Genomic DNA, 26,757 nt, shown 5'->3' on the forward strand with positions numbered 1-26,757 from the left:
ATTCCTTTCTTTGTAATGGATAGCGTCTGGGTTCTCTTAATTTGCCCTGGATTACTCTGTTTTGCAGAAAATAATGGCAAGTACATGTTACTTCTGATAGGAATTCTAATTGTTTAGGAATATTCAACTGTTATTGTTGCTAGTAACTAAGAATTGGTCATTCATCTGTTCTTTTATGTGCGTAGAAAGTCGTTGGATATGGAAGTGACTCATCATGAGTTAGCTTATCCTCTGCTTAATACACGTATAACACATATAAATCTAACATGCATATGTATTATAAATCTAAACAAGCTAAGAAATAGGAAGTCCGAAATATACGATGTTTTTCTGGGTTTTTTTAAAAGGATTTTGATATTTTTTCAAGCCTTGTTATGCCAGTTTTGTAATGGCGCCGTTCCGGTTACAGTGTTTTCTTGGCAAGCAAATATCAAACTTGTTTAATTTGCCAAGAAAACATCAAATATTTTGGAGCAAAATCTAGGTAAAATTAACTAAAGTAACTTGGCTTTATACCGTTAGAACAGCGTATTGAATTAACAATTACAGTTTTTGTTAACCGTCATTGTATTCAAAGGAGGTGTTCTGGAATGCGTATATGGTCTTTTGTTCATTGAGTCGATGTGCACTGTAGGGAGAGTAAGTTTTAAAATCCCTGCAGGGGTGGAGGTGAAACTCTAATTTGGTGAATCTTCTACGTGCTTCTTATTTTGTTTTTCATTTTAGAAGTAAACGTCGCATTTAACAAATCAGCATGGCAGAAATACCCCGCAAACAACATGGAGAAGTTTGGAGCAGAGCGGGCCGTGGACGGACTGTATTCAGAACTATCTCTCTATGGAGGACAGTGTACAATGTCAGAATATGGGCATTCAACTGCCACATGGCATGTTGACTTGGGAAAAGTTCACAAGATAGCTCACATTGTAATGTATTTTCCTTATGAAAGTAAGTTGTTTTTTTAACTGATTATTTTGGCATTGTTTTCTCTAAAGGAAGAAACCGCCAATAAAATGTTTAAAATCAATTAAAGTTTCGTTTAGAAATGTCTAACATACATGTATTTATACAAAAACTATCATTAAATGAAAAATAAATAATTATAAGATACATGAGATACAAGATTTATGAGATTTTGATTAATTCAATTTAATTCAATTTGATAAAGAACACATTTTTATATTGTTTTGCATTGTATGACGTAATAAAAAGCTCTACACAGGCAAAAGTGGCTCGCATGAATATCATATGAAATTCGCATGAAGTTCATGCGAATTCTTCGCCTGAGAAAGAGACGAAAAGTAACACGGATGAATTTCATGCAAAAACTTCATGCGATTTTGAGATAATTTTCATGCAAATATCATATGATTAAAAGTTCGCACAATATTCATGCGAAAATGTATATCTTATGTTTCATTGTTGTTTCATGCGAATATCATGCAAATATCATGCAATTTTCATACAAAATACCATATGCAGCTTAATAAATAATCCTGAAATCTTGATCTCTTTTTATCTAAATTTGAGAATATAAACTGTTATATTTTGAAAAGAAAACTGAAGTCCTAATTAATTTGCTTCACACAGAATTAACGTTAACAAAAAACAATGACAGTAATCTTCTTAGGAAAATCTTCTTTATTTAGATGAGAACAAAATTCAAATGTCTTCTTCCACTTCTCGAAAAGGCTTGTTGCTTCATCAATCTACAAGAAAATATACATAATGCAGTGTTCATGAAATTTTCCAGTTGCTTAATGGCATACTGGTATCTATTTTGAATGTGAATTATTAATATTGGAAGATAAAAACAAAATTCTTTGAAATATGACATGCAGTTGGTAACATGAAAAAACGCTCGTTAAAGCAGATTTGATCAAATACAATAAATTTCTGTTTGTCATATATATTTGAATACTACCATTCTCACTTTTTATCACTCTGATCCATGTCCTTATTGTTATTTTATGCTTTCAGTTTGTGAGTTTATTACATAAGCCAAATCGCTCACCTGAGCATCAATAGCCATAACTTATCAAATCTACTTTATGCTGCCAAATACAAAACATTTGGACAACTTTGAGGAGTACTATACATTTTGTTTAAGAGGATTTTCAAATTTTTCCTCACATAATCATCAAGCCGCTTTTGTTGTTTCAATTTTTAGGAAAATATTTCTAAATGTCAAAAACAATAATTATTTCTATTGTGGCCCAACCCTAGGAACCATTACATGTATATGAACACATTTGAATCTACAATACCTCAAAATGCTTCCATACAAGTTTCAGCTATTCCGACCAAAGGCTTTTAAGATTTTTTTTTTTAAATAACAACGCATTTTCTATCATTCTAATTTCACTAAAAGATGGTGTGAATTTTCATTGTTAAATTAACAAACTGGAATTCCCTTTCACTTATAATGTTTTGTGTCAAGTTTGATTAAAATTGGCTCAACTGTTCTAGAGAAGGAGAAAATGTCAAAAGTTTACAGAGGGATGCAGACTGTCAAGGGACAGAATTAAGACAGACAATAGTGATCAACACATGAACTTTTAGCTCAAGCCGGTTGTCTGAATCTCTTAAATGAGCTTCAATGTTAAGCATTGTTCCAAATTATCATACAATTCTTAAATAATAGAAGAATTACTTACCACTGTATCTATGAATTCTTCCAGAATGTTGTTGGTTGTCACGCTGTTAAAATCTTTTCCAAATAGTCTTTGCAAATCTGCATGTGCAAACTTAAGGTTCTCTGCAAATATTACTGTTGTAAAATTATTGAATGAGTTCATTCCTATTTGATCTTATAAATATCTAGAATTGAGTAATATAAGTAATACAGCTATTGTAATCTTGATATTCATTAATGGATTTCTTATTTAATATTTTTCACATCTCCTACACAAATTCTTGACAAAACTACTTGCAAGTTGTTGCGCTTACTCAATTACGAACCTGCTATTAATGACGGAAAGACACTCTGCAAAAATATGGAAGGATCTTTTCTTCTCTTCTTTTGACTTTTGGAAGAAAACAAGCATATGTAATAAACAATTTTCAGGCTTTGGATTGGCTCGAATATAGAATCTCAGTATATTTAGTACTTTGAATTATCCTCACCTTTTATACAGCCAACAGGCATGTCATCATGTTCACACCTACATCCAAATATAGTACCAACTCCATATCCATGTGGGGATGTTTTTGTCATGCTTCAATGAAAAAGATATAAGATATTTTATTGCATAAGCCCTAACATTACGCTAAAATTACGCTAAGGATATAAGCAAAGTTTGCTCTGTTCATCATAACACTACACTTCATCTTTATTATGCAGTTATAAATAATTGTAACGAATTCTTTATAATAATTTGCAAAAATTTCGAATGATGGTTTTTTTTTATCAAAACGGGAAGCAGAGATCTTCCGATAATACATAAACATTTCATTTAGGCCGATGTTTCTTACCTCCGTCAATCACTTTGTACTCGAGTCTCGTTCCAGCTGACGTCACATATTGATTATATTCTGGATACTGAGAACCGTCAGTATGGTGTTTGAATTTACATAGAGCAATATACCAAAAAGCAATAGATCAGATCAGATTTTGTAATTTAGATATGATTAGAATAATTATCCTTAATAATTTAAAGCGCTACAGGTTGATGTGCATCTTTTTTGTAAGCCCTTGCAAACATTTTTATTCCTTTCCGAAATCCCGGTCGAGTTATCTCCCGCGATAACTCATATGCAGGGTAGCAAGACTTTTAGGCCCAAAGATGTTTAGGCCCTTCATTGATAAGACGCTTAGGCCCCAACATGTTTAGGCCCCAAGATGTTAAGGCACCAGCCTACATTTTTCTAAGTTAATTATAATTTTCATTTTATTTTTTACATGAATAATGGTTTAGGCACCAACATACATTTGTCTAAGTAAATTATAATTTACATTTCATTATTTAAAAGTCCATTTACTTTAAAATTATAAAGAAGTATAATCTGCATCTTATGCATAATTTGTTATTTTTTAAATATCATAGTATTGTCACATCATATTATTTTCTATATTTAATTTTCTAATTGCAGATCAAAGAAACGGTAAAGACTTTCATTTACTTAAAGTTTGTGTATGACATGAATTAAATTGTTTAAACAACACCCCTACCGTATCTTGCTCCCTCTCTAGATAGGTGCTAATTAGGAGAAGATAATGAAGAGATCCTCTAGTAATACAATGAGGGTTTCACACCTCACTTTGGAAGTAAACCATGAAGAGACGGGTCTCCATGAGCATAGTCAGTTTTTAAATATTGTTAACCAAACATGGGTTTCAACGGCAGTTAAACAGAGATTACAAGATCAATTTATTCAAAAGCGGCATGCTGATATAAATAATTCATCAGAAGGAGTTATGTATAATATTTTTAAAACAAATTTTGGTTATAAAAGTATAGTTTATACAAATATATAAAAATAGTACATATGTATCATGATTTATATAAGTATTTCACCGGTCATTTAAATCTCAAAGTATTGTGTCTGTTTTTTGAAAGCCCTCTTCACGTTTTAATTTCCAGTAATTTAATATCTTGTTCAATATATTCAAGGGGTTTCAACATCCTGTTTTTTTATAATGACTTGACATTTTAGAAGATATATATTTGATCACGGTACATAGGCGTCGGAACCGGGGGGGGGGGGGGGGGGGGGGGGGGCTAGGGGGAGACTTAGCCCCCCCCCCCACTTTTTTTGCAAAGTTAGACCTAACCATTAGGCGCATAGCATCATAGAGGGTTTAGCCCCCCCCACCACCACTTTTCTCGCCAGAAATGTAATTGTTCATAAATTTACTTTGAAAGATTGAGAAGTTGGAAGTAAATGTAATAGGGATACTAGCCCCCTAGTTTAACAAGAATTTGTATATAAAGTAAACAACGCCATGTTTGCGTAACGATTGTTAGTTTACTATTTACAAATTAAAGTAAATTACATTTATTGGCTCAAAAGTGCTTAAAAGCCATGTTATTTCAACTATCAGTTATTATTATAAACAACAGGTGCCTAAACATCTTGGGGCCTAAACATCTTGGGGCCTAAACATCTTACTTGGGGCCTAACCGTCTTGGGGCCTAAACATGTTGGGGCCTAAACGTCTGCAATTCATATGCAGACAGACTGAATTTTCTCAAGCTGTAAAGTTATGTACATCGGCACTGGCTGATCAGTGATGCAAGCCAGCAGAAACTTTACATCAACATCATCAAGATGTGTCCGATCTATCGTACGATTTTTTACTCAGCGATTGAAAAGTTCGTGATCCTGTATAGGAGAGGAGCGGATCGTCAACATGCAGGTACCCTAGAACTACGATGTTTCAAGTGTATGCATATTCTATGTCCACATATTATATGTTAACTAACGTTGCCAGAAACGTTTTTAAACACTGAAAAAATCTACTGTTATTATTAAACTTTGATGCAGGTCTTCACATGTAACTATACAATGTACGGGGAAATTCGGTCTGTCAATTTTCTCCGAGGAGCTTCGGATAAATTTCTATCTAATGTGTATTTCTTATACAAGAATGAATGAACACAGTGTAACCGTAATGATTACGAAATACATCTGCAGATATTTATTTTAAACATGCGGTTGCAAGCATGCAATCTGATTTCAAGCGCGGATCCAAAAATTGGGGGGGGGGGGTGTGATTGATTGAGTAACAAGGTTGGGAGGGGGAGTAAGTCATATTTTTATGAATTTTATAATTTCAATTTAAAGAGTTTTTAAGGGGGCCTGGATCCCCTTGACCCCTCCTAGATCCAGTCTACATGTAAAATTTGTTTTGCATATTGTCACGGTGAATCCATTTATTGGAGTATATATGCAGTTTAAAAATGTTCATAACATTTTATGTTTTTTTCCTACAGGGTTGTTTTAAGATCCGAAGCAATGTTACACAGACAGAAGAATAGGAGAATGCTGCTCCAGTATATGTTGTATATATGATGGCTATAACAATAACATACATCGCAGCACAGTTAAGGCTGTCAATAAACTCCGTTCAGACAAAAAGTACGGGAAATGTGCATTATGACATCACAGTATATTACAAACCTCGAAAGTACTTATTAATCTATCTATTAGTAAAATATAGTATACTAATCTTTTAATTAAAAACAACAAATGCTATTACTTACAATTTTGATGTCCGTTATATCGTACACACTGAAAAATAAGCGAGATGTCGTTCTCGCTGTACTACAAAATATGACGTCATATGCTTCAAAATGACGCATTAAGTTAAATCATTGAAGGCTATCGTGCAGTTTTATAGCGAAGAAAAATAAATGTCATACATTAACGGAAAAGTATAAATGAATATTTTGTTTAAAATTATTATTAGTAGAATGCTACCTATATAGTCTTATTTTCATTTTGTTAAAAGTATGCATCGTATAAAGAAGCCACCTCGGTTTTGTATAAAATATCGTTTATCTAAAATCTGAGTACCTAAATAAATCACTTAATTGCAAGGGCATACACTTACCTGATCCCGACAAACTTTTACATGTGAATTTGAAATATGCTATGTAACTTAAAAACTTCTACGATCCTTGTAAAATCTTACAAATTAATTATTTTTTAATGAAATTAACCCTGTGACCTTCAAAATTATTCAACATATGCATTATAAATTACGGTTTCTACTAACAAATATTCTTATCTTAAAAAGTTCGCAGCGTTTTTCAAAATATACGATATAACATCAAGTTATTTCATAATTCAGTTGTGAATTTTGATATGATTATGCCCTTGCAATATTGAATTTTTTAAATGCCTCAAAACCACAAATACATATGCTTGTACCATGCGACTGCCATATCACGTGACCACTATGAACATAAAATATTGTAATGTTATATATATATTTTAGAAATATATTGCATTTGAGTGACTGTTATTGATTTTAAAAAGGACATGCCAGTTTAACTAAAGTATACGTGTTTTCATCACAAAAATTTGCCCATATTTTTATTGACCGCCTTAACTGTACTGCGATGTATATCACTTTGGAAATCATGCACAACGAACTGTCCATATGATGATACCATGTAAGTATTTATTCGGTGAAACATGCCTTGCGTTTTGAATATTTCTAACGTTTGTAATTACATGTATATAAAATCAAACATGGATTAACAATTATTTGATAAAAGAGGTTGGACATACCTCTTGATCTCATTTGCTTTTGATCGATAAAACATACTGTAAGTTATTTCAATACAGAGATACATGTAAATTATGATTGGTTTTTTTTTGTTAATTTTATCTGAGTGTATAAATCTTGTGCTTTACGCTGTTGTACATGTACTCAATACATGTACTTTTGTTTGCATGTTTGTTTATGAAGTATATTTTGTCTTGCATATACACCAGGTTGACAAAGATATTTAAATATGGAGAAGGATAAAGAGACATGCTACAGAAGAAGGAAGATAAAGGCACATGATACAGACACCAGAGTGATTACACCAGCATCAGTCCAATAACATTGGTACACACTGAGACTTGAGACCACAAAGGCCTGGATTCTTTTGAAATATACTGTGATCTGTGCAATATCACTTGGAATCATGGAAAACCTGTATCACAGTGTTAACAATTTTCAGTGAATTTTCATTGTCTAGCATAGAAATAATTAAATGTAAAAAAATGTTTAAATATATAGCTGGAAATTTTCCTATATGTAATTCACTCATTTATATTTTGATAAAATGTAAACTCTATTCTAATTTTTATTTATACATGTATTAATTCCAACCCATGTAGAAATTGTTTAGTTGTCTTAACGTCAGATTTGTTAACAAAAAAGACACTAGTATGTCAACATATTAATAAAAGAATGTTTTTAAAGTGTTATAGATTGATTTGTCATAATTAAATTTTCATATGAAAAACATGCAATTTTCATGTGAATTTTGCATGAATTTTATATGAATATGACACAAATATCTCATCGCATGAAAAACATACGAAAAATTATTCACATGAAAATTGTACATTTTTCATGCGAATATCATGCGAACATATTCGCATGATATTTGCATGAGAAACTTTTCATCTGATTTTCGCATGATTAGCGCATGATTTTCATGCGAAAAGGAAATCGCATGAAAATTATGCGAGCCACTTTTCCCTGTGTAAATATGACTTAAAGAAACCTTAAATTATATTTCAATAACTTCAGCCCCCTTCATGGCGGTTTTATTATATTGAAAAGATTAAAGAATACTATGTCTGGAAAGTTACTTGGAATAAAGTATCGCACAAATGATGTAATGTATATATTGATATGATAATTAAGTGAAATATTGTAATCGATTAAATATGAATAGTTCCCTTACAATGTTTGTCATGTCAACACAAACATGTACCGGCACATTAGAAGGGTCAACTTCAAATGATAAGTGCTGATATGTTGTTAGTGTGTTTTACACGGTACACTTATCTACCAACAAACTGAAAATTAAAGTAAATTATAGATTATACCAGAATTATTGATGGTTCGCCATGATTAAGGGATAAAAAAAATATGTAAACACATTTATTCATTCCTTTTAATTCAAAGTTCGGTTCTAATTTTAAACAATGCTCTTATTTGTTTTAGTCTCGTAATTTTGTTGAAAAGCTTGTATTTTAGTCTTTGAGTATGAAGAAAAATGAAATTTGGGCTTTTTATGGTATGCTAAAAAACCAATTAAAGTTTTTTGTGTTTGTTTTCTTCTTTCTGTTTAAAATATTTATTTGAAAAAAACATATTTTGCATATTCTTCACCATAACGTATATTTTTAAGACATTTTATTTTCTAAAATTAACTTACTAATTTTATTTGCTACAGGTCTTCCGCAAGACAGATTTAATGGTTTCGCTGATAGATTTTTAGGATTTTCGGTTCATATATCGAATACAACCGACAAAGAAGACGGAGAGTTATGTTTCGTGGACACCAACTACACCATGGACACACTTCCTAATCCAATAAACATAACCACTCAAATAAGTGGAAGATACGTCATCTACTACAACAACAGAACACACCCTCCATTTCCTTCTGACTATCATCCGTTTGCTTTCAGCGATCTTTGTGAAATTCAAGTGTATGGTAAACTATTGCTGATTATATAGTGGAGTAATTGTAAAATATGAAATTGGAAAAGTTTTGCATGTCGCAACCTTTGTTTGATTTAAGTAGAACTTGATATATACATATATCAATGAATAACAATTAATGTTTTCTTACAATATTTAAGTTGATTAAATATAAAAATATATTGGTGTTGAGAAACTCAATTGATATGAAGTGGGATATTCTAGTTTTTTTTTTGCAAAAAGTATAAATTTGATTTTGTGAAAAAATCCATTTTTTACAGAGTGTAAATTTGGGTGGTTTGGACCACACTGTGAGAATAGATGTAGTGAAAACTGTAAAGTTCCTGGGAAATGTGACTGGATAACGGGATTGTGTGAAGGAGGGTGCCAGGCTGGATGGGAAACCCCTGAATGTGATAAAAGTAAGAAAAAATCCAATTTTAAGTGAAAATCTAAATTGCATGTTAGGGATCCGACACGCAAAGTCACGTGTTTCGTGTATTGTAAAACATCGATACATAATTTAAAAAAACAGCAATATGCCATAAATTTGTTGCTTAGGACAATTGTTGTTATAGTATCAGAGAAAAAAGATAGAACAGTTGCAAATCTAAGCACATATAAAACATTCGTCGCGTGTATAGGTTATACATCTCAATATTAACTAAATGTGTATATGGTACATGTTCAATCTAAAGAAAAATCCAAAGTATATCAAGTTATCATTTATTGTTTTGCACCTGTATTATCTTCAGTTGTTTTGTTTTGGTTTATTTTGAATATTGTTTTAGTTTTTGTATTTGTTGGTTTGTTTGTTTGTTTGTATTTTTTCTTTTATGGTTGGAGGGGAGGGAGGGGGTGTTGTTGAAAAGAAAATGTATTTTGAAACATAAACACTCAATATATATCTACTTAAAAACCTAGGTATGTTTTAAAATCAAAACAGATAAATTAATTTCATACGGAATGAATATTTCTATAAAAAGTTACATACCTGGACGTGTTAAAATATATACTTTTTGTAGAGTGTGATGACGGGAAGTATGGTCTTGGATGTACTGAATTCTGTGGCAACTGCAGCCTGATTGAAATAGAGGAGGTTGAATATGGGAAATGCCACCATGTTGACGGTTTCTGTAAATATGGATGCAATCCAGGATACTATGGAGATCGCTGTTTGCAACGTAATGTATCAACTTATAAAATCGGAAAAGTGCAAATGGTATCAAATGTATATAAATCAGTTTAGTCGATAGCTTAGATAAACCCCTATAATAATAAAGTATTTGAAAAATTATTTTTTTATAAAAACCAGGAATGCAAAATGTGGTAAATATATAAAATGATAGCAGACCTAGTCTAACATGATTTTACTTTAATGATTTTTTGCAAATTGAAATTGCAACGTTTTTGAAAAGTTTGAATATTATGAATGTCTTTTAAAAGATGTAAATATTTAATATGTTTCAAAATAAATTTGATAATGCACATCAATAATGCGTGTTGACTACAACAGTTAACATAGATTTCAATATATCCAGAAGCATATTGGCATATATATGTTTTCCAAATTTTTGTAACATGCATGCATTATGTAAGACGCTTTAGAAGCTTCATTTAAATGGGATTCAATGCTAGCATTCGCGGATTAAAAAAAAATGGAGGCTCCTTCTTTGTCTGAATTTCAAAGTGGTACATGTAGATATTACGTAGTAAATTTATGCGGAAAGAAAAACAATTTATCTCCGCCCCTTCGGAAAAAAGATATCATAAAGTTAGTTTCACAGAAAAAAGGTCCAATAATCTACGTTATCTTATTGTTAGGGTTGTTTAAAATATGTACCCTTCTTTAGTTTTTCTCACCAACCATCCTTCAAATATGACAAAGAAAATTAATTTTCAATTAAATTTTAGAATAGCATGGTAAAGTATTGAACCCAGCCCCCCCCCCCCCCCATTTAAAAAAAAATTACATCCATAAAAAGGGAAATGGATTTTAGAAAGCATATCAATATCATAAAAAATGACAATAACAAACCGTCAACGATCTCAAAATTCCATAAAACGAAATAAAATTAAAGCAGAGCAACACGAACCTCCAGAAAGATAGAACTAGGATCATGTGCCTAGAAGGAGTGATATAAACATAATATTGCGATCGATCTTTTTATTGTGCTTTGGTCTTCAGACTGTCCAAATGGGTTCTATGGCGACAAGTGTTCACTTCAATGCCCAATCAACTGTACTTACTGTCATATAGAAACCGGAGTCTGCGAGGAATGTTATCCTGGATTTACTGGACCCGACTGCTTGTCAAGTAAAACAACTTAGCCTCGACTAATTTTAAAACACAGATTCAACGAAAATGCTTTTCAAAACAAACTATTTTTTAGATCTAAATTCTAGTTTTATCAACATTGGTTTACTCCTTTAGTCTTACCATTGAAAATTGCAAAAACGTAATTACCATTGCCATTATCGGTATTATAAAACAAACGAAACACACATATTTAATCATAAATATCAATATTAATTTTCAAATAATTTGTTTACCAATAAGTTAGTTAACACATTGAAATCATTTTTAAAAACAGTGGGTTATTTTTTAAAGAAGTGAATGCTTAATGAACAATCGTGTACTAAATATTTTCTCTTTTAAACAGCATGTGAACCAAGAAGATATGGTATAGGTTGTTACCAGAGATGTAGCCCGTTTTGTAACACTCCAAAGTGTGATTTTATAAGCGGTGCGTGCGTAGACGGGTGCAAAACTGACTGGGAAGGAATGCAGTGCCTAGAATGTACACAAAGACATTTTATACCAAATGTTTTATGCCTAAGTGAATTTTCATAGATTTATAATACTTTTTCATTTCAAAATTAAAATAACTAGTCTAATGATAATATAAAAAAAAAGCATTTTCTCTTCTTCATTCAAAATTGGCTTTTTGGTCTGGACTAATGTTAGTTTATGCATATTCATGTATATACATTAACAAATTTGTACGTTTAATGTATTCTTGTTTGATGTACAGTACATGATGAGAATCGTCTGCCTGAAGACTTATCCACGTACCTATACGTCATTGATGGAATGATAATTGCTGTAGTAATTAACAGCATGGTTTTAGTCGTTTACATCATATTTCTGAGGTAAGTTGCTTATGCAACTAAAAATCATTTAATGCTAAGTTACAAAACAAGCACGTGTAAGCTACCTATGATCGCTTATACAAAACATAAAGAAACATTAATCAATATTGTATGTCATAATTAAATAACTTTTTTTTTAACTGTTTTTTTAAAAAAAAATGATTAGGAATTTTTCTGTAAATCGTCTCTTTTATTTACCTTGATGAGTTTTTCTTAAACTTTTAGGAGAAAAAGGGTGCAAAAAATGAAAAATAAAGAACATGGTCTCAATGACGTTGCATTCACAATAGATCAAAACAGATGCATATCAGTTATAACTCACAAGGGAAATCAATATCAAGAACTATAGAAAGTTGATTCTCAAACCGATATGTGAGAATTTTCTTGGCTTAAATCGGACGGAAAAGAAGAGGAATCACTTTTTGCGCTGAAAACAAGACATATTTTACCTATGTATCTTTCACTTATTTTGAATAAGATGTTAAGTATCAATGATTAATTCTCGTCATCAAAAAAAAAACTACAAATATTATACAACATAACACAAAATATATTGCGGGATCTTTCAAAAAGAAAATCCTGCTTAGCTTCTTTTTTTTATCATTAAATATCATAGTTATTCATTTTTGACTTTGTGTAATTTATTAGATATGTTCTATTAACAATTATTCAAAACATTAAAAAAAAGAAAAGTACTTTGTAAAATACAGAGAAATATATTCATGTACTTTAGTACGCTTGTTCTATGGACTAAAGTTCCCATCATTTCACCTAGGAAAGATGGAATTGTTTAAAATATCATTATTGCAATTATTTTTGCATGCATTATACTTTTGTGTTTTTAATGCATATTTTACTACATGCTGCAACAACGATATGTCATTTTATTCTTTCTTGCGTGTTGAATGAGTTTTATTGTATGCAGAGGAAAAATTATCCTCAAAAATGAACTTGCTTTTTACAAAGCAATGCTGCGCTTTGGTGATATAACGAATAAACTGATTGTCTATATTTCATTGCTTTGTAAAAAGCAAATGGATTTCTGAGGATTATTTTTCCTGTGCATACGATAAATAGTGCTGTAATCCATAAAATTCTCTACAGTTATTCTAGTATCCTTGTCAACAGAAAAAAATGTAATAGAAAGTTTGTTCTTTCTCTAATTTGTCAAATTTCAATACACTCTACACCGAAAACATTTATAACTTATCAATATTATAACTGATACATTATGTAAGCATTTAAAACGATTGATTGGCACATTTGTTCAGCATACTTTTTTCTGTGATTAACCTAGACTTTTATTTGTAATCATTCACAACCATATCATAATCACTATACTGCAGAATCTAATTTTTTTCTGTAAACCATTCATGTTGCCAAGGTTAGAAAGCATTCAAATGAAAAAACAATTGACAATAGCAAACCGTCAACCATCTCAAAAATCTATAAAACAGAATAAAAATTCAAAATACAGATATAAACTTGGTTGCTGATCATTTAAGTTGCTCAGAGACATTTTTCTACGCCCAAAACATTCACCATGTTTCTGTAACTAAATAGTTCAAACAAAGAGCTATTTTATTCAAGCAGGTAGCTAGTTGGTTCGTTCGTCCAAACAAATAGCTAAATCATCCAAATAAAAAGCAAATTTATTCAAACATCATCTTGTTCTTCCAACGAAAATATTTAATTCGTCCGATCCAGCTACTTAGCGTGTGCATATTTCACATTTTAAAGAATTTATTGTTACAAACATCAAAAACCCAAAGTGACGTCACAGTCAATGACAAATCGCTTATTACGCATTACGTACATGTACTTATTCTTCGTCAATCAATACACATTTTGCGTGACATGTTAAAACATGCTTAACAAATATTTACTTTACACGCCTTTGCTCCATTTGCAGTTAAACAAAAATATATTTTTCATTCTATCGGTTGTTTCAACATATATTTCAAATGTTAATATCTTAAACATGACTCTGCAATAAAAATATAACCATGTCCGTGCTTCAAGAAAATTATATGAAATAGAGTTTATCATTTTCATTTTTTCATTGGTTAAGGGTCAGTTTCCGTTAGAAAAAGATAATGAGACATCTAGTAGCTGATTTAAGCAGACGTTTACATTGACTTGATTGAGAAAGATGGTACACTTTGTTTAGTAGTGATTTAGTTTGAGTAACCAAATGTATTTATAATACGGCATTTGTTTTACATCAAAGCATTATCACTCCAAATGCCCCAAAAAATTATTAATTCGAATTCCACAGTGTGGAAACATATTTGTCGAGTTTTTAAAACTGTACCATCTTTTACTACTGTTTAGTTGTTCCAAGAAAAGAAAATCATAAGCTACAACAATTCTATTCCGACCCTTTTGATTTATAGATTTAATCATGTCTATATTGAATTTTAAAATTTCAAATGCAGTTTCTCCTGCTTATTACATTGAACAAATCATTATCTTATTTGCACAATCCACACTGACTTTTAAGAGTGTTGCTCACTTTTTGTAGAGTAAACAACGTATTATCTTAATATAGACTTTGCAAAAGCGTTATGTAGTTCATTGATAACCATTTTTGTATGCTTAAAAGAAAAATATAAAACATATAACTGTACTTGCTTTTGAGAGAGAGAGAGAGAGAGAGAGAGAGAGAGAGAGAGACCGACCTTGTCTACACATTTTTCAAAAAATGCTGATACACATGTGCATTCTAACACGTTATCTTCAATTACACAATCTGCTAATAAACTAGAAAGTTTACTATTTATAAGCAAATGGTGTTTTCAAATATGTCCTTTTTCCTTTAAAGCACTGAATGTTTTGGTGGGAACAATTAAAAGCACCATAAATTACAAGTAGAATAAACGTTTATGTCTTAATTGATCCACTTAAGTGAGTACAAAAATAAGAGACACACTTAATACAAGCTTTGCGTATCTCTAAGTGAATAAAGTATTTTACAATTTGATGTTTCTATAACTTCCTCGTTTTATTTCACAAAAACTTGTTTTTATTTTATAAAAAATGCATGTAAATGTGGTTTAGATTTTTGGTGTATTTTTATGTAAGATATAAAAAAGCATATGTTCAAAAGTAAACTCAAGACATTAAAGACAGATTTTGGATCATTACTTGTTGAATTGGTAATATTCATATCTAGTTCATATATATATATATATATATATATATATATATATATATATATATATATATATATATATATATATATATATATATATATATATATATTTAATCAGCAAGTGTATTTTTTAATAGGTGTTGTAAGCGAAAAATAATTGTTATAAATGTTCTAGATAACAACAACAATATATACATTGTTAAGGTATAAAGTATAATCTATGCGGCATTTAAAGAAATATGAATGGGCGTTAGAGTAAACAAATGTAGAAGATAAAACAGTTATTGCTCTAATGTTTATAATTTATAATAAATATATATTGTCTTCAGCAAAACCTCATATAGAATCTTGATTTTTTAACGTTATTTTTGTGACTTTTGAACGTTCCAGGGAATTTTGTTTGCATCCTGTCAAGGGAGCTTCATAATTAAACCGAAAATAATACATATTATGTAATAAAACTTATACAGCATCTGTAATTATAAATGTTTCGCATATGTATCTTAGTTTCCTCCAATATCAACAATGATCTTTAAAAAGAGGAATGCATGTACTATCAGCTTAAAAGATATAAAAGCCGTAGTGATTACACGTGATACGATGTTCATATTTTACTTTACGGCGTGGAAGTCATACAGACGTACACATAAGTACATGGTAGTAAGTACTATATTTAATCTTTGTAAAGCTTTAAATCGACAGAGCGTATAACAAAATTCTAGTTAAAATGAAAGTTATCGTAACAAAACGGTCAGAATTATTTAAGAAACTAAAGGAAGTTTGAAACATGTTTTTGATAGTTAAACAGTCCAGACTGAGATTTACAATATTTAAAATATTCTACAATAAAAAACAAATGCCGTGTAGTATTTCTCCCTATTAACAAAACAGGTAGAAATAAGATATATTGAATGTCATGAAAATTAGGAAAAAGTCTTTCTACGCTATATTATGTTATGACGTTAAGAAATTTCATAATTTAATTAAAATTTTACACAAATCATGCAGCTTTATTTTGAAACTCGCTTATCGAAGTAATTAATTGAATGGAATTTTGAATGAAAATAAACACATTTGGTGAGTACTTGTAATCAGCTATTAGCATCAAGGTATCTAGTTTTCTAAGAATCAGTAAAATGAAACTGATCTGTTCTCAACCCTTCACCAGCAAAAGGATATTGTTCACACAGAGGATTATTTAGTGGTCACGATCTTGCTAAGAAAAATAACTAATCAATTAGCAAACATGAACATACTAGGGTTGTTAGACAAGTTAGCGAAGAAGTTTGATTGTGAGCGGACTATTCACAGGTTATCAGCACAACTTTTTAGATTTGAACTTGACGTATTTTCTAACAAAGTAAAGATTATTTTGTTTAAATGTACAATATAAACGGACAGCTTAATTGATGTGATTACATATCTTTCTCGGAGCATGTAAGTTTTTTTTTGCTTTTTTTTAAATTTATTTTTTTTCAAATTTTTAAACGCATTTTGCCTTATTTAAAGATGTACTGGCACTGTATCAGTTATCGGCAAAACTTTAACGTTTGTTTCTTGATAAATTTGGATAGAAATTGACATAATTTATAAGGTGATTTCCGTGTTTATCCATCTGTTATATTGTTTATCATTATTAAGAACTCAAAACATCTTGTTTTTGTGATTTTTAGCACGGCCCGAATTTGCCATGTTTTACGATTTACTGTTCCACTTTGCGATGATCATATGGTAAAATCCCTGTATATGTTTATGTCATACTCTGCATAATGTAATTTGAGTAATGTCCCTCTTTGGATCAGACAAAAGGTATTAAGGGTTATGATACGTAAACAAAACGTGTGTTTTCATATGGTAATACACAATTTCGTAGAATTTCCAATTCACAATATTGTGCAATCAGGCGTTCAACTGCGCTATGAATGTCTCAGAGTTTAATGAATTCCTTTTGTTGCTATATGTTATATGCATTGATATTATGTCAAATCAAAGAAGGTATATACTAAAATATCACAAAGATGTCATATTTTAGTTTCAACTTATTACGTCACTTTCCCCACTGCTGAAAGTGCGAATATGTAAACCAGTGGTAAACAGTGATCGGTCAAGCTCATGGTTAAATCATATTCAAGAAAGTTTTCAAGCAAACCTACTTTTCTTTATTCGAATCAGACAACTGAATTTAAAACATCTCGGATAGTCTCGTGCTATAAACACGAACTCTCAGTTTAGCCGATAAATGGTATGTGCCGATAACTGGTAAAGTACCAGTACCGTTTAAGCGCATAAAATTGCTCGATATTTCACATGACATCACAATAACTTAGGAACATGGTATAGGTTGTTACCAGAGATGTAGCCCGTTTTGTAACACTCCAAAGTGTGATTTTATAAGCGGTGCGTGCGTAGACGGGTGCAAAACTGACTGGGAAGGAATGCAGTGCCTAGAATGTACACAAAGACATTTTATACCAAATGTTTTATGCCTAAGTGAATTTTCATAGATTTATAATACTTTTTCATTTCAAAATTAAAATAACTAGTCTAATGATAATATAAAAAAAAAGCATTTTCTCTTCTTCATTCAAAATTGGCTTTTTGGTCTGGACTAATGTTAGTTTATGCATATTCATGTATATACATTAACAAATTTGTACGTTTAATGTATTCTTGTTTGATGTACAGTACATGATGAGAATCGTCTGCCTGAAGACTTATCCACGTACCTATACGTCATTGATGGAATGATAATTGCTGTAGTAATTAACAGCATGGTTTTAGTCGTTTACATCATATTTCTGAGGTAAGTTGCTTATGCAACTAAAAATCATTTAATGCTAAGTTACAAAACAAGCACGTGTAAGCTACCTATGATCGCTTATACAAAACATAAAGAAACATTAATCAATATTGTATGTCATAATTAAATAACTTTTTTTTTAACTGTTTTTTTAAAAAAAAATGATTAGGAATTTTTCTGTAAATCGTCTCTTTTATTTACCTTGATGAGTTTTTCTTAAACTTTTAGGAGAAAAAGGGTGCAAAAAATGAAAAATAAAGAACATGGTCTCAATGACGTTGCATTCACAATAGATCAAAACAGATGCATATCAGTTATAACTCACAAGGGAAATCAATATCAAGAACTATAGAAAGTTGATTCTCAAACCGATATGTGAGAATTTTCTTGGCTTAAATCGGACGGAAAAGAAGAGGAATCACTTTTTGCGCTGAAAACAAGACATATTTTACCTATGTATCTTTCACTTATTTTGAATAAGATGTTAAGTATCAATGATTAATTCTCGTCATCAAAAAAAAAACTACAAATATTATACAACATAACACAAAATATATTGCGGGATCTTTCAAAAAGAAAATCCTGCTTAGCTTCTTTTTTTTATCATTAAATATCATAGTTATTCATTTTTGACTTTGTGTAATTTATTAGATATGTTCTATTAACAATTATTCAAAACATTAAAAAAAAGAAAAGTACTTTGTAAAATACAGAGAAATATATTCATGTACTTTAGTACGCTTGTTCTATGGACTAAAGTTCCCATCATTTCACCTAGGAAAGATGGAATTGTTTAAAATATCATTATTGCAATTATTTTTGCATGCATTATACTTTTGTGTTTTTAATGCATATTTTACTACATGCTGCAACAACGATATGTCATTTTATTCTTTCTTGCGTGTTGAATGAGTTTTATTGTATGCAGAGGAAAAATTATCCTCAAAAATGAACTTGCTTTTTACAAAGCAATGCTGCGCTTTGGTGATATAACGAATAAACTGATTGTCTATATTTCATTGCTTTGTAAAAAGCAAATGGATTTCTGAGGATTATTTTTCCTGTGCATACGATAAATAGTGCTGTAATCCATAAAATTCTCTACAGTTATTCTAGTATCCTTGTCAACAGAAAAAAATGTAATAGAAAGTTTGTTCTTTCTCTAATTTGTCAAATTTCAATACACTCTACACCGAAAACATTTATAACTTATCAATATTATAACTGATACATTATGTAAGCATTTAAAACGATTGATTGGCACATTTGTTCAGCATACTTTTTTCTGTGATTAACCTAGACTTTTATTTGTAATCATTCACAACCATATCATAATCACTATACTGCAGAATCTAATTTTTTTCTGTAAACCATTCATGTTGCCAAGGTTAGAAAGCATTCAAATGAAAAAACAATTGACAATAGCAAACCGTCAACCATCTCAAAAATCTATAAAACAGAATAAAAATTCAAAATACAGATATAAACTTGGTTGCTGATCATTTAAGTTGCTCAGAGACATTTTTCTACGCCCAAAACATTCACCATGTTTCTGTAACTAAATAGTTCAAACAAAGAGCTATTTTATTCAAGCAGGTAGCTAGTTGGTTCGTTCGTCCAAACAAATAGCTAAATCATCCAAATAAAAAGCAAATTTATTCAAACATCATCTTGTTCTTCCAACGAAAATATTTAATTCGTCCGATCCAGCTACTTAGCGTGTGCATATTTCACATTTTAAAGAATTTATTGTTACAAACATCAAAAACCCAAAGTGACGTCACAGTCAATGACAAATCGCTTATTACGCATTACGTACATGTACTTATTCTTCGTCAATCAATACACATTTTGCGTGACATGTTAAAACATGCTTAACAAATATTTACTTTACACGCCTTTGCTCCATTTGCAGTTAAACAAAAATATATTTTTCATTCTATCGGTTGTTTCAACATATATTTCAAATGTTAATATCTTAAACATGACTCTGCAATAAAAATATAACCATGTCCGTGCTTCAAGAAAATTATATGAAATAGAGTTTATCATTTTCATTTTTTCATTGGTTAAGGGTCAGTTTCCGTTAGAAAAAGATAATGAGACATCTAGTAGCTGATTTAAGCAGACGTTTACATTGACTTGATTGAGAAAGATGGTACACTTTGTTTAGTAGTGATTTAGTTTGAGTAACCAAATGTATTTATAATACGGCATTTGTTTTACATCAAAGCATTATCACTCCAAATGCCCCAAAAAATTATTAATTCGAATTCCACAGTGTGGAAACATATTTGTCGAGTTTTTAAAACTGTACCATCTTTTACTACTGTTTAGTTGTTCCAAGAAAAGAAAATCATAAGCTACAACAATTCTATTCCGACCCTTTTGATTTATAGATTTAATCATGTCTATATTGAATTTTAAAATTTCAAATGCAGTTTCTCCTGCTTATTACATTGAACAAATCATTATCTTATTTGCACAATCCACACTGACTTTTAAGAGTGTTGCTCACTTTTTGTAGAGTAAACAACGTATTATCTTAATATAGACTTTGCAAAAGCGTTATGTAGTTCATTGATAACCATTTTTGTATGCTTAAAAGAAAAATATAAAACATATAACTGTACTTGCTTTTGAGAGAGAGAGAGAGAGAGAGAGAGAGAGAGAGAGACCGACCTTGTCTACACATTTTTCAAAAAATGCTGATACACATGTGCATTCTAACACGTTATCTTCAATTACACAATCTGCTAATAAACTAGAAAGTTTACTATTTATAAGCAAATGGTGTTTTCAAATATGTCCTTTTTCCTTTAAAGCACTGAATGTTTTGGTGGGAACAATTAAAAGCACCATAAATTACAAGTAGAATAAACGTTTATGTCTTAATTGATCCACTTAAGTGAGTACAAAAATAAGAGACACACTTAATACAAGCTTTGCGTATCTCTAAGTGAATAAAGTATTTTACAATTTGATGTTTCTATAACTTCCTCGTTTTATTTCACAAAAACTTGTTTTTATTTTATAAAAAATGCATGTAAATGTGGTTTAGATTTTTGGTGTATTTTTATGTAAGATATAAAAAAGCATATGTTCAAAAGTAAACTCAAGACATTAAAGACAGATTTTGGATCATTACTTGTTGAATTGGTAATATTCATATCTAGTTCATATATATATATATATATATATATATATATATATATATATATATATATATATATATATATATATATATATATATATATATATATATTTAATCAGCAAGTGTATTTTTTAATAGGTGTTGTAAGCGAAAAATAATTGTTATAAATGTTCTAGATAACAACAACAATATATACATTGTTAAGGTATAAAGTATAATCTATGCGGCATTTAAAGAAATATGAATGGGCGTTAGAGTAAACAAATGTAGAAGATAAAACAGTTATTGCTCTAATGTTTATAATTTATAATAAATATATATTGTCTTCAGCAAAACCTCATATAGAATCTTGATTTTTTAACGTTATTTTTGTGACTTTTGAACGTTCCAGGGAATTTTGTTTGCATCCTGTCAAGGGAGCTTCATAATTAAACCGAAAATAATACATATTATGTAATAAAACTTATACAGCATCTGTAATTATAAATGTTTCGCATATGTATCTTAGTTTCCTCCAATATCAACAATGATCTTTAAAAAGAGGAATGCATGTACTATCAGCTTAAAAGATATAAAAGCCGTAGTGATTACACGTGATACGATGTTCATATTTTACTTTACGGCGTGGAAGTCATACAGACGTACACATAAGTACATGGTAGTAAGTACTATATTTAATCTTTGTAAAGCTTTAAATCGACAGAGCGTATAACAAAATTCTAGTTAAAATGAAAGTTATCGTAACAAAACGGTCAGAATTATTTAAGAAACTAAAGGAAGTTTGAAACATGTTTTTGATAGTTAAACAGTCCAGACTGAGATTTACAATATTTAAAATATTCTACAATAAAAAACAAATGCCGTGTAGTATTTCTCCCTATTAACAAAACAGGTAGAAATAAGATATATTGAATGTCATGAAAATTAGGAAAAAGTCTTTCTACGCTATATTATGTTATGACGTTAAGAAATTTCATAATTTAATTAAAATTTTACACAAATCATGCAGCTTTATTTTGAAACTCGCTTATCGAAGTAATTAATTGAATGGAATTTTGAATGAAAATAAACACATTTGGTGAGTACTTGTAATCAGCTATTAGCATCAAGGTATCTAGTTTTCTAAGAATCAGTAAAATGAAACTGATCTGTTCTCAACCCTTCACCAGCAAAAGGATATTGTTCACACAGAGGATTATTTAGTGGTCACGATCTTGCTAAGAAAAATAACTAATCAATTAGCAAACATGAACATACTAGGGTTGTTAGACAAGTTAGCGAAGAAGTTTGATTGTGAGCGGACTATTCACAGGTTATCAGCACAACTTTTTAGATTTGAACTTGACGTATTTTCTAACAAAGTAAAGATTATTTTGTTTAAATGTACAATATAAACGGACAGCTTAATTGATGTGATTACATATCTTTCTCGGAGCATGTAAGTTTTTTTTTGCTTTTTTTTAAATTTATTTTTTTTCAAATTTTTAAACGCATTTTGCCTTATTTAAAGATGTACTGGCACTGTATCAGTTATCGGCAAAACTTTAACGTTTGTTTCTTGATAAATTTGGATAGAAATTGACATAATTTATAAGGTGATTTCCGTGTTTATCCATCTGTTATATTGTTTATCATTATTAAGAACTCAAAACATCTTGTTTTTGTGATTTTTAGCACGGCCCGAATTTGCCATGTTTTACGATTTACTGTTCCACTTTGCGATGATCATATGGTAAAATCCCTGTATATGTTTATGTCATACTCTGCATAATGTAATTTGAGTAATGTCCCTCTTTGGATCAGACAAAAGGTATTAAGGGTTATGATACGTAAACAAAACGTGTGTTTTCATATGGTAATACACAATTTCGTAGAATTTCCAATTCACAATATTGTGCAATCAGGCGTTCAACTGCGCTATGAATGTCTCAGAGTTTAATGAATTCCTTTTGTTGCTATATGTTATATGCATTGATATTATGTCAAATCAAAGAAGGTATATACTAAAATATCACAAAGATGTCATATTTTAGTTTCAACTTATTACGTCACTTTCCCCACTGCTGAAAGTGCGAATATGTAAACCAGTGGTAAACAGTGATCGGTCAAGCTCATGGTTAAATCATATTCAAGAAAGTTTTCAAGCAAACCTACTTTTCTTTATTCGAATCAGACAACTGAATTTAAAACATCTCGGATAGTCTCGTGCTATAAACACGAACTCTCAGTTTAGCCGATAAATGGTATGTGCCGATAACTGGTAAAGTACCAGTACCGTTTAAGCGCATAAAATTGCTCGATATTTCACATGACATCACAATAACTTAGGAACATGGTATAGGTTGTTACCAGAGATGTAGCCCGTTTTGTAACACTCCAAAGTGTGATTTTATAAGCGGTGCGTGCGTAGACGGGTGCAAAACTGACTGGGAAGGAATGCAGTGCCTAGAATGTACACAAAGACATTTTATACCAAATGTTTTATGCCTAAGTGAATTTTCATAGATTTATAATACTTTTTCATTTCAAAATTAAAATAACTAGTCTAATGATAATATAAAAAAAAAGCATTTTCTCTTCTTCATTCAAAATTGGCTTTTTGGTCTGGACTAATGTTAGTTTATGCATATTCATGTATATACATTAACAAATTTGTACGTTTAATGTATTCTTGTTTGATGTACAGTACATGATGAGAATCGTCTGCCTGAAGACTTATCCACGTACCTATACGTCATTGATGGAATGATAATTGCTGTAGTAATTAACAGCATGGTTTTAGTCGTTTACATCATATTTCTGAGGTAAGTTGCTTATGCAACTAAAAATCATTTAATGCTAAGTTACAAAACAAGCACGTGTAAGCTACCTATGATCGCTTATACAAAACATAAAGAAACATTAATCAATATTGTATGTCATAATTAAATAACTTTTTTTTTAACTGTTTTTTTAAAAAAAAATGATTAGGAATTTTTCTGTAAATCGTCTCTTTTATTTACCTTGATGAGTTTTTCTTAAACTTTTAGGAGAAAAAGGGTGCAAAAAATGAAAAATAAAGAACATGGTCTCAATGACGTTGCATTCACAATAGATCAAAACAGATGCATATCAGTTATAACTCACAAGGGAAATCAATATCAAGAACTATAGAAAGTTGATTCTCAAACCGATATGTGAGAATTTTCTTGGCTTAAATCGGACGGAAAAGAAGAGGAATCACTTTTTGCGCTGAAAACAAGACATATTTTACCTATGTATCTTTCACTTATTTTGAATAAGATGTTAAGTATCAATGATTAATTCTCGTCATCAAAAAAAAACTACAAATATTATACAACATAACACAAAATATATTGCGGGATCTTTCAAAAAGAAAATCCTGCTTAGCTTCTTTTTTTTATCATTAAATATCATAGTTATTCATTTTTGACTTTGTGTAATTTATTAGATATGTTCTATTAACAATTATTCAAAACATTAAAAAAAAGAAAAGTACTTTGTAAAATACAGAGAAATATATTCATGTACTTTAGTACGCTTGTTCTATGGACTAAAGTTCCCATCATTTCACCTAGGAAAGATGGAATTGTTTAAAATATCATTATTGCAATTATTTTTGCATGCATTATACTTTTGTGTTTTTAATGCATATTTTACTACATGCTGCAACAACGATATGTCATTTTATTCTTTCTTGCGTGTTGAATGAGTTTTATTGTATGCAGAGGAAAAATTATCCTCAAAAATGAACTTGCTTTTTACAAAGCAATGCTGCGCTTTGGTGATATAACGAATAAACTGATTGTCTATATTTCATTGCTTTGTAAAAAGCAAATGGATTTCTGAGGATTATTTTTCCTGTGCATACGATAAATAGTGCTGTAATCCATAAAATTCTCTACAGTTATTCTAGTATCCTTGTCAACAGAAAAAAATGTAATAGAAAGTTTGTTCTTTCTCTAATTTGTCAAATTTCAATACACTCTACACCGAAAACATTTATAACTTATCAATATTATAACTGATACATTATGTAAGCATTTAAAACGATTGATTGGCACATTTGTTCAGCATACTTTTTTCTGTGATTAACCTAGACTTTTATTTGTAATCATTCACAACCATATCATAATCACTATACTGCAGAATCTAATTTTTTTCTGTAAACCATTCATGTTGCCAAGGTTAGAAAGCATTCAAATGAAAAAACAATTGACAATAGCAAACCGTCAACCATCTCAAAAATCTATAAAACAGAATAAAAATTCAAAATACAGATATAAACTTGGTTGCTGATCATTTAAGTTGCTCAGAGACATTTTTCTACGCCCAAAACATTCACCATGTTTCTGTAACTAAATAGTTCAAACAAAGAGCTATTTTATTCAAGCAGGTAGCTAGTTGGTTCGTTCGTCCAAACAAATAGCTAAATCATCCAAATAAAAAGCAAATTTATTCAAACATCATCTTGTTCTTCCAACGAAAATATTTAATTCGTCCGATCCAGCTACTTAGCGTGTGCATATTTCACATTTTAAAGAATTTATTGTTACAAACATCAAAAACCCAAAGTGACGTCACAGTCAATGACAAATCGCTTATTACGCATTACGTACATGTACTTATTCTTCGTCAATCAATACACATTTTGCGTGACATGTTAAAACATGCTTAACAAATATTTACTTTACACGCCTTTGCTCCATTTGCAGTTAAACAAAAATATATTTTTCATTCTATCGGTTGTTTCAACATATATTTCAAATGTTAATATCTTAAACATGACTCTGCAATAAAAATATAACCATGTCCGTGCTTCAAGAAAATTATATGAAATAGAGTTTATCATTTTCATTTTTTCATTGGTTAAGGGTCAGTTTCCGTTAGAAAAAGATAATGAGACATCTAGTAGCTGATTTAAGCAGACGTTTACATTGACTTGATTGAGAAAGATGGTACACTTTGTTTAGTAGTGATTTAGTTTGAGTAACCAAATGTATTTATAATACGGCATTTGTTTTACATCAAAGCATTATCACTCCAAATGCCCCAAAAAATTATTAATTCGAATTCCACAGTGTGGAAACATATTTGTCGAGTTTTTAAAACTGTACCATCTTTTACTACTGTTTAGTTGTTCCAAGAAAAGAAAATCATAAGCTACAACAATTCTATTCCGACCCTTTTGATTTATAGATTAAATCATGTCTATATTGAATTTTAAAATTTCAAATGCAGTTTCTCCTGCTTATTACATTGAACAAATCATTATCTTATTTGCACAATCCACACTGACTTTTAAGAGTGTTGCTCACTTTTTGTAGAGTAAACAA

The 26,757-nt window shown here is 30.2% G+C and overlaps 1 protein-coding gene and 2 long non-coding RNA genes across 4 annotated transcripts; all 3 read left to right on the forward strand.

Moving 5' to 3' along the window:
* Positions 1-13,099, forward strand: LOC128170523 (platelet endothelial aggregation receptor 1-like). 2 transcript variants are annotated; one of them, XM_052836306.1, is made up of 8 exons: positions 1-76; positions 727-948; positions 8,910-9,173; positions 9,442-9,582; positions 10,186-10,344; positions 11,824-11,961; positions 12,196-12,313; positions 12,539-13,099. In XM_052836306.1, the coding sequence occupies exons 1-8, from the start codon at positions 16-18 to the stop codon at positions 12,660-12,662; spliced, it is 1,227 nt and encodes a 408-aa protein (XP_052692266.1). In that variant the 5' UTR covers positions 1-15; the 3' UTR covers positions 12,663-13,099. The 2 variants fall into 2 exon arrangements, with proteins under 2 accessions (XP_052692266.1, XP_052692267.1); XM_052836307.1 differs by lacking the exon at positions 1-76 and adding an exon at positions 105-484.
* Positions 13,100-17,798: 4,699 nt separating this feature from the next.
* LOC128170569 (uncharacterized) lies at positions 17,799-19,064 on the forward strand. The gene is made up of 3 exons (XR_008241853.1): positions 17,799-17,918; positions 18,153-18,270; positions 18,496-19,064. It is a non-coding gene; the product is annotated as an uncharacterized LOC128170569 (long non-coding RNA).
* Positions 19,065-23,753: 4,689 nt separating this feature from the next.
* On the forward strand, positions 23,754-24,847 carry LOC128170571 (uncharacterized). The gene is made up of 3 exons (XR_008241854.1): positions 23,754-23,873; positions 24,108-24,225; positions 24,451-24,847. It is a non-coding gene; the product is annotated as an uncharacterized LOC128170571 (long non-coding RNA).
* The last annotated feature ends 1,910 nt before the right edge of the window (positions 24,848-26,757 follow it).

This window comes from Crassostrea angulata, chromosome 2 (assembly GCF_025612915.1).
Source record: "Crassostrea angulata isolate pt1a10 chromosome 2, ASM2561291v2, whole genome shotgun sequence".
In the NCBI taxonomy this organism is placed as follows: Eukaryota; Metazoa; Mollusca; class Bivalvia; order Ostreida; family Ostreidae; genus Magallana; species Magallana angulata.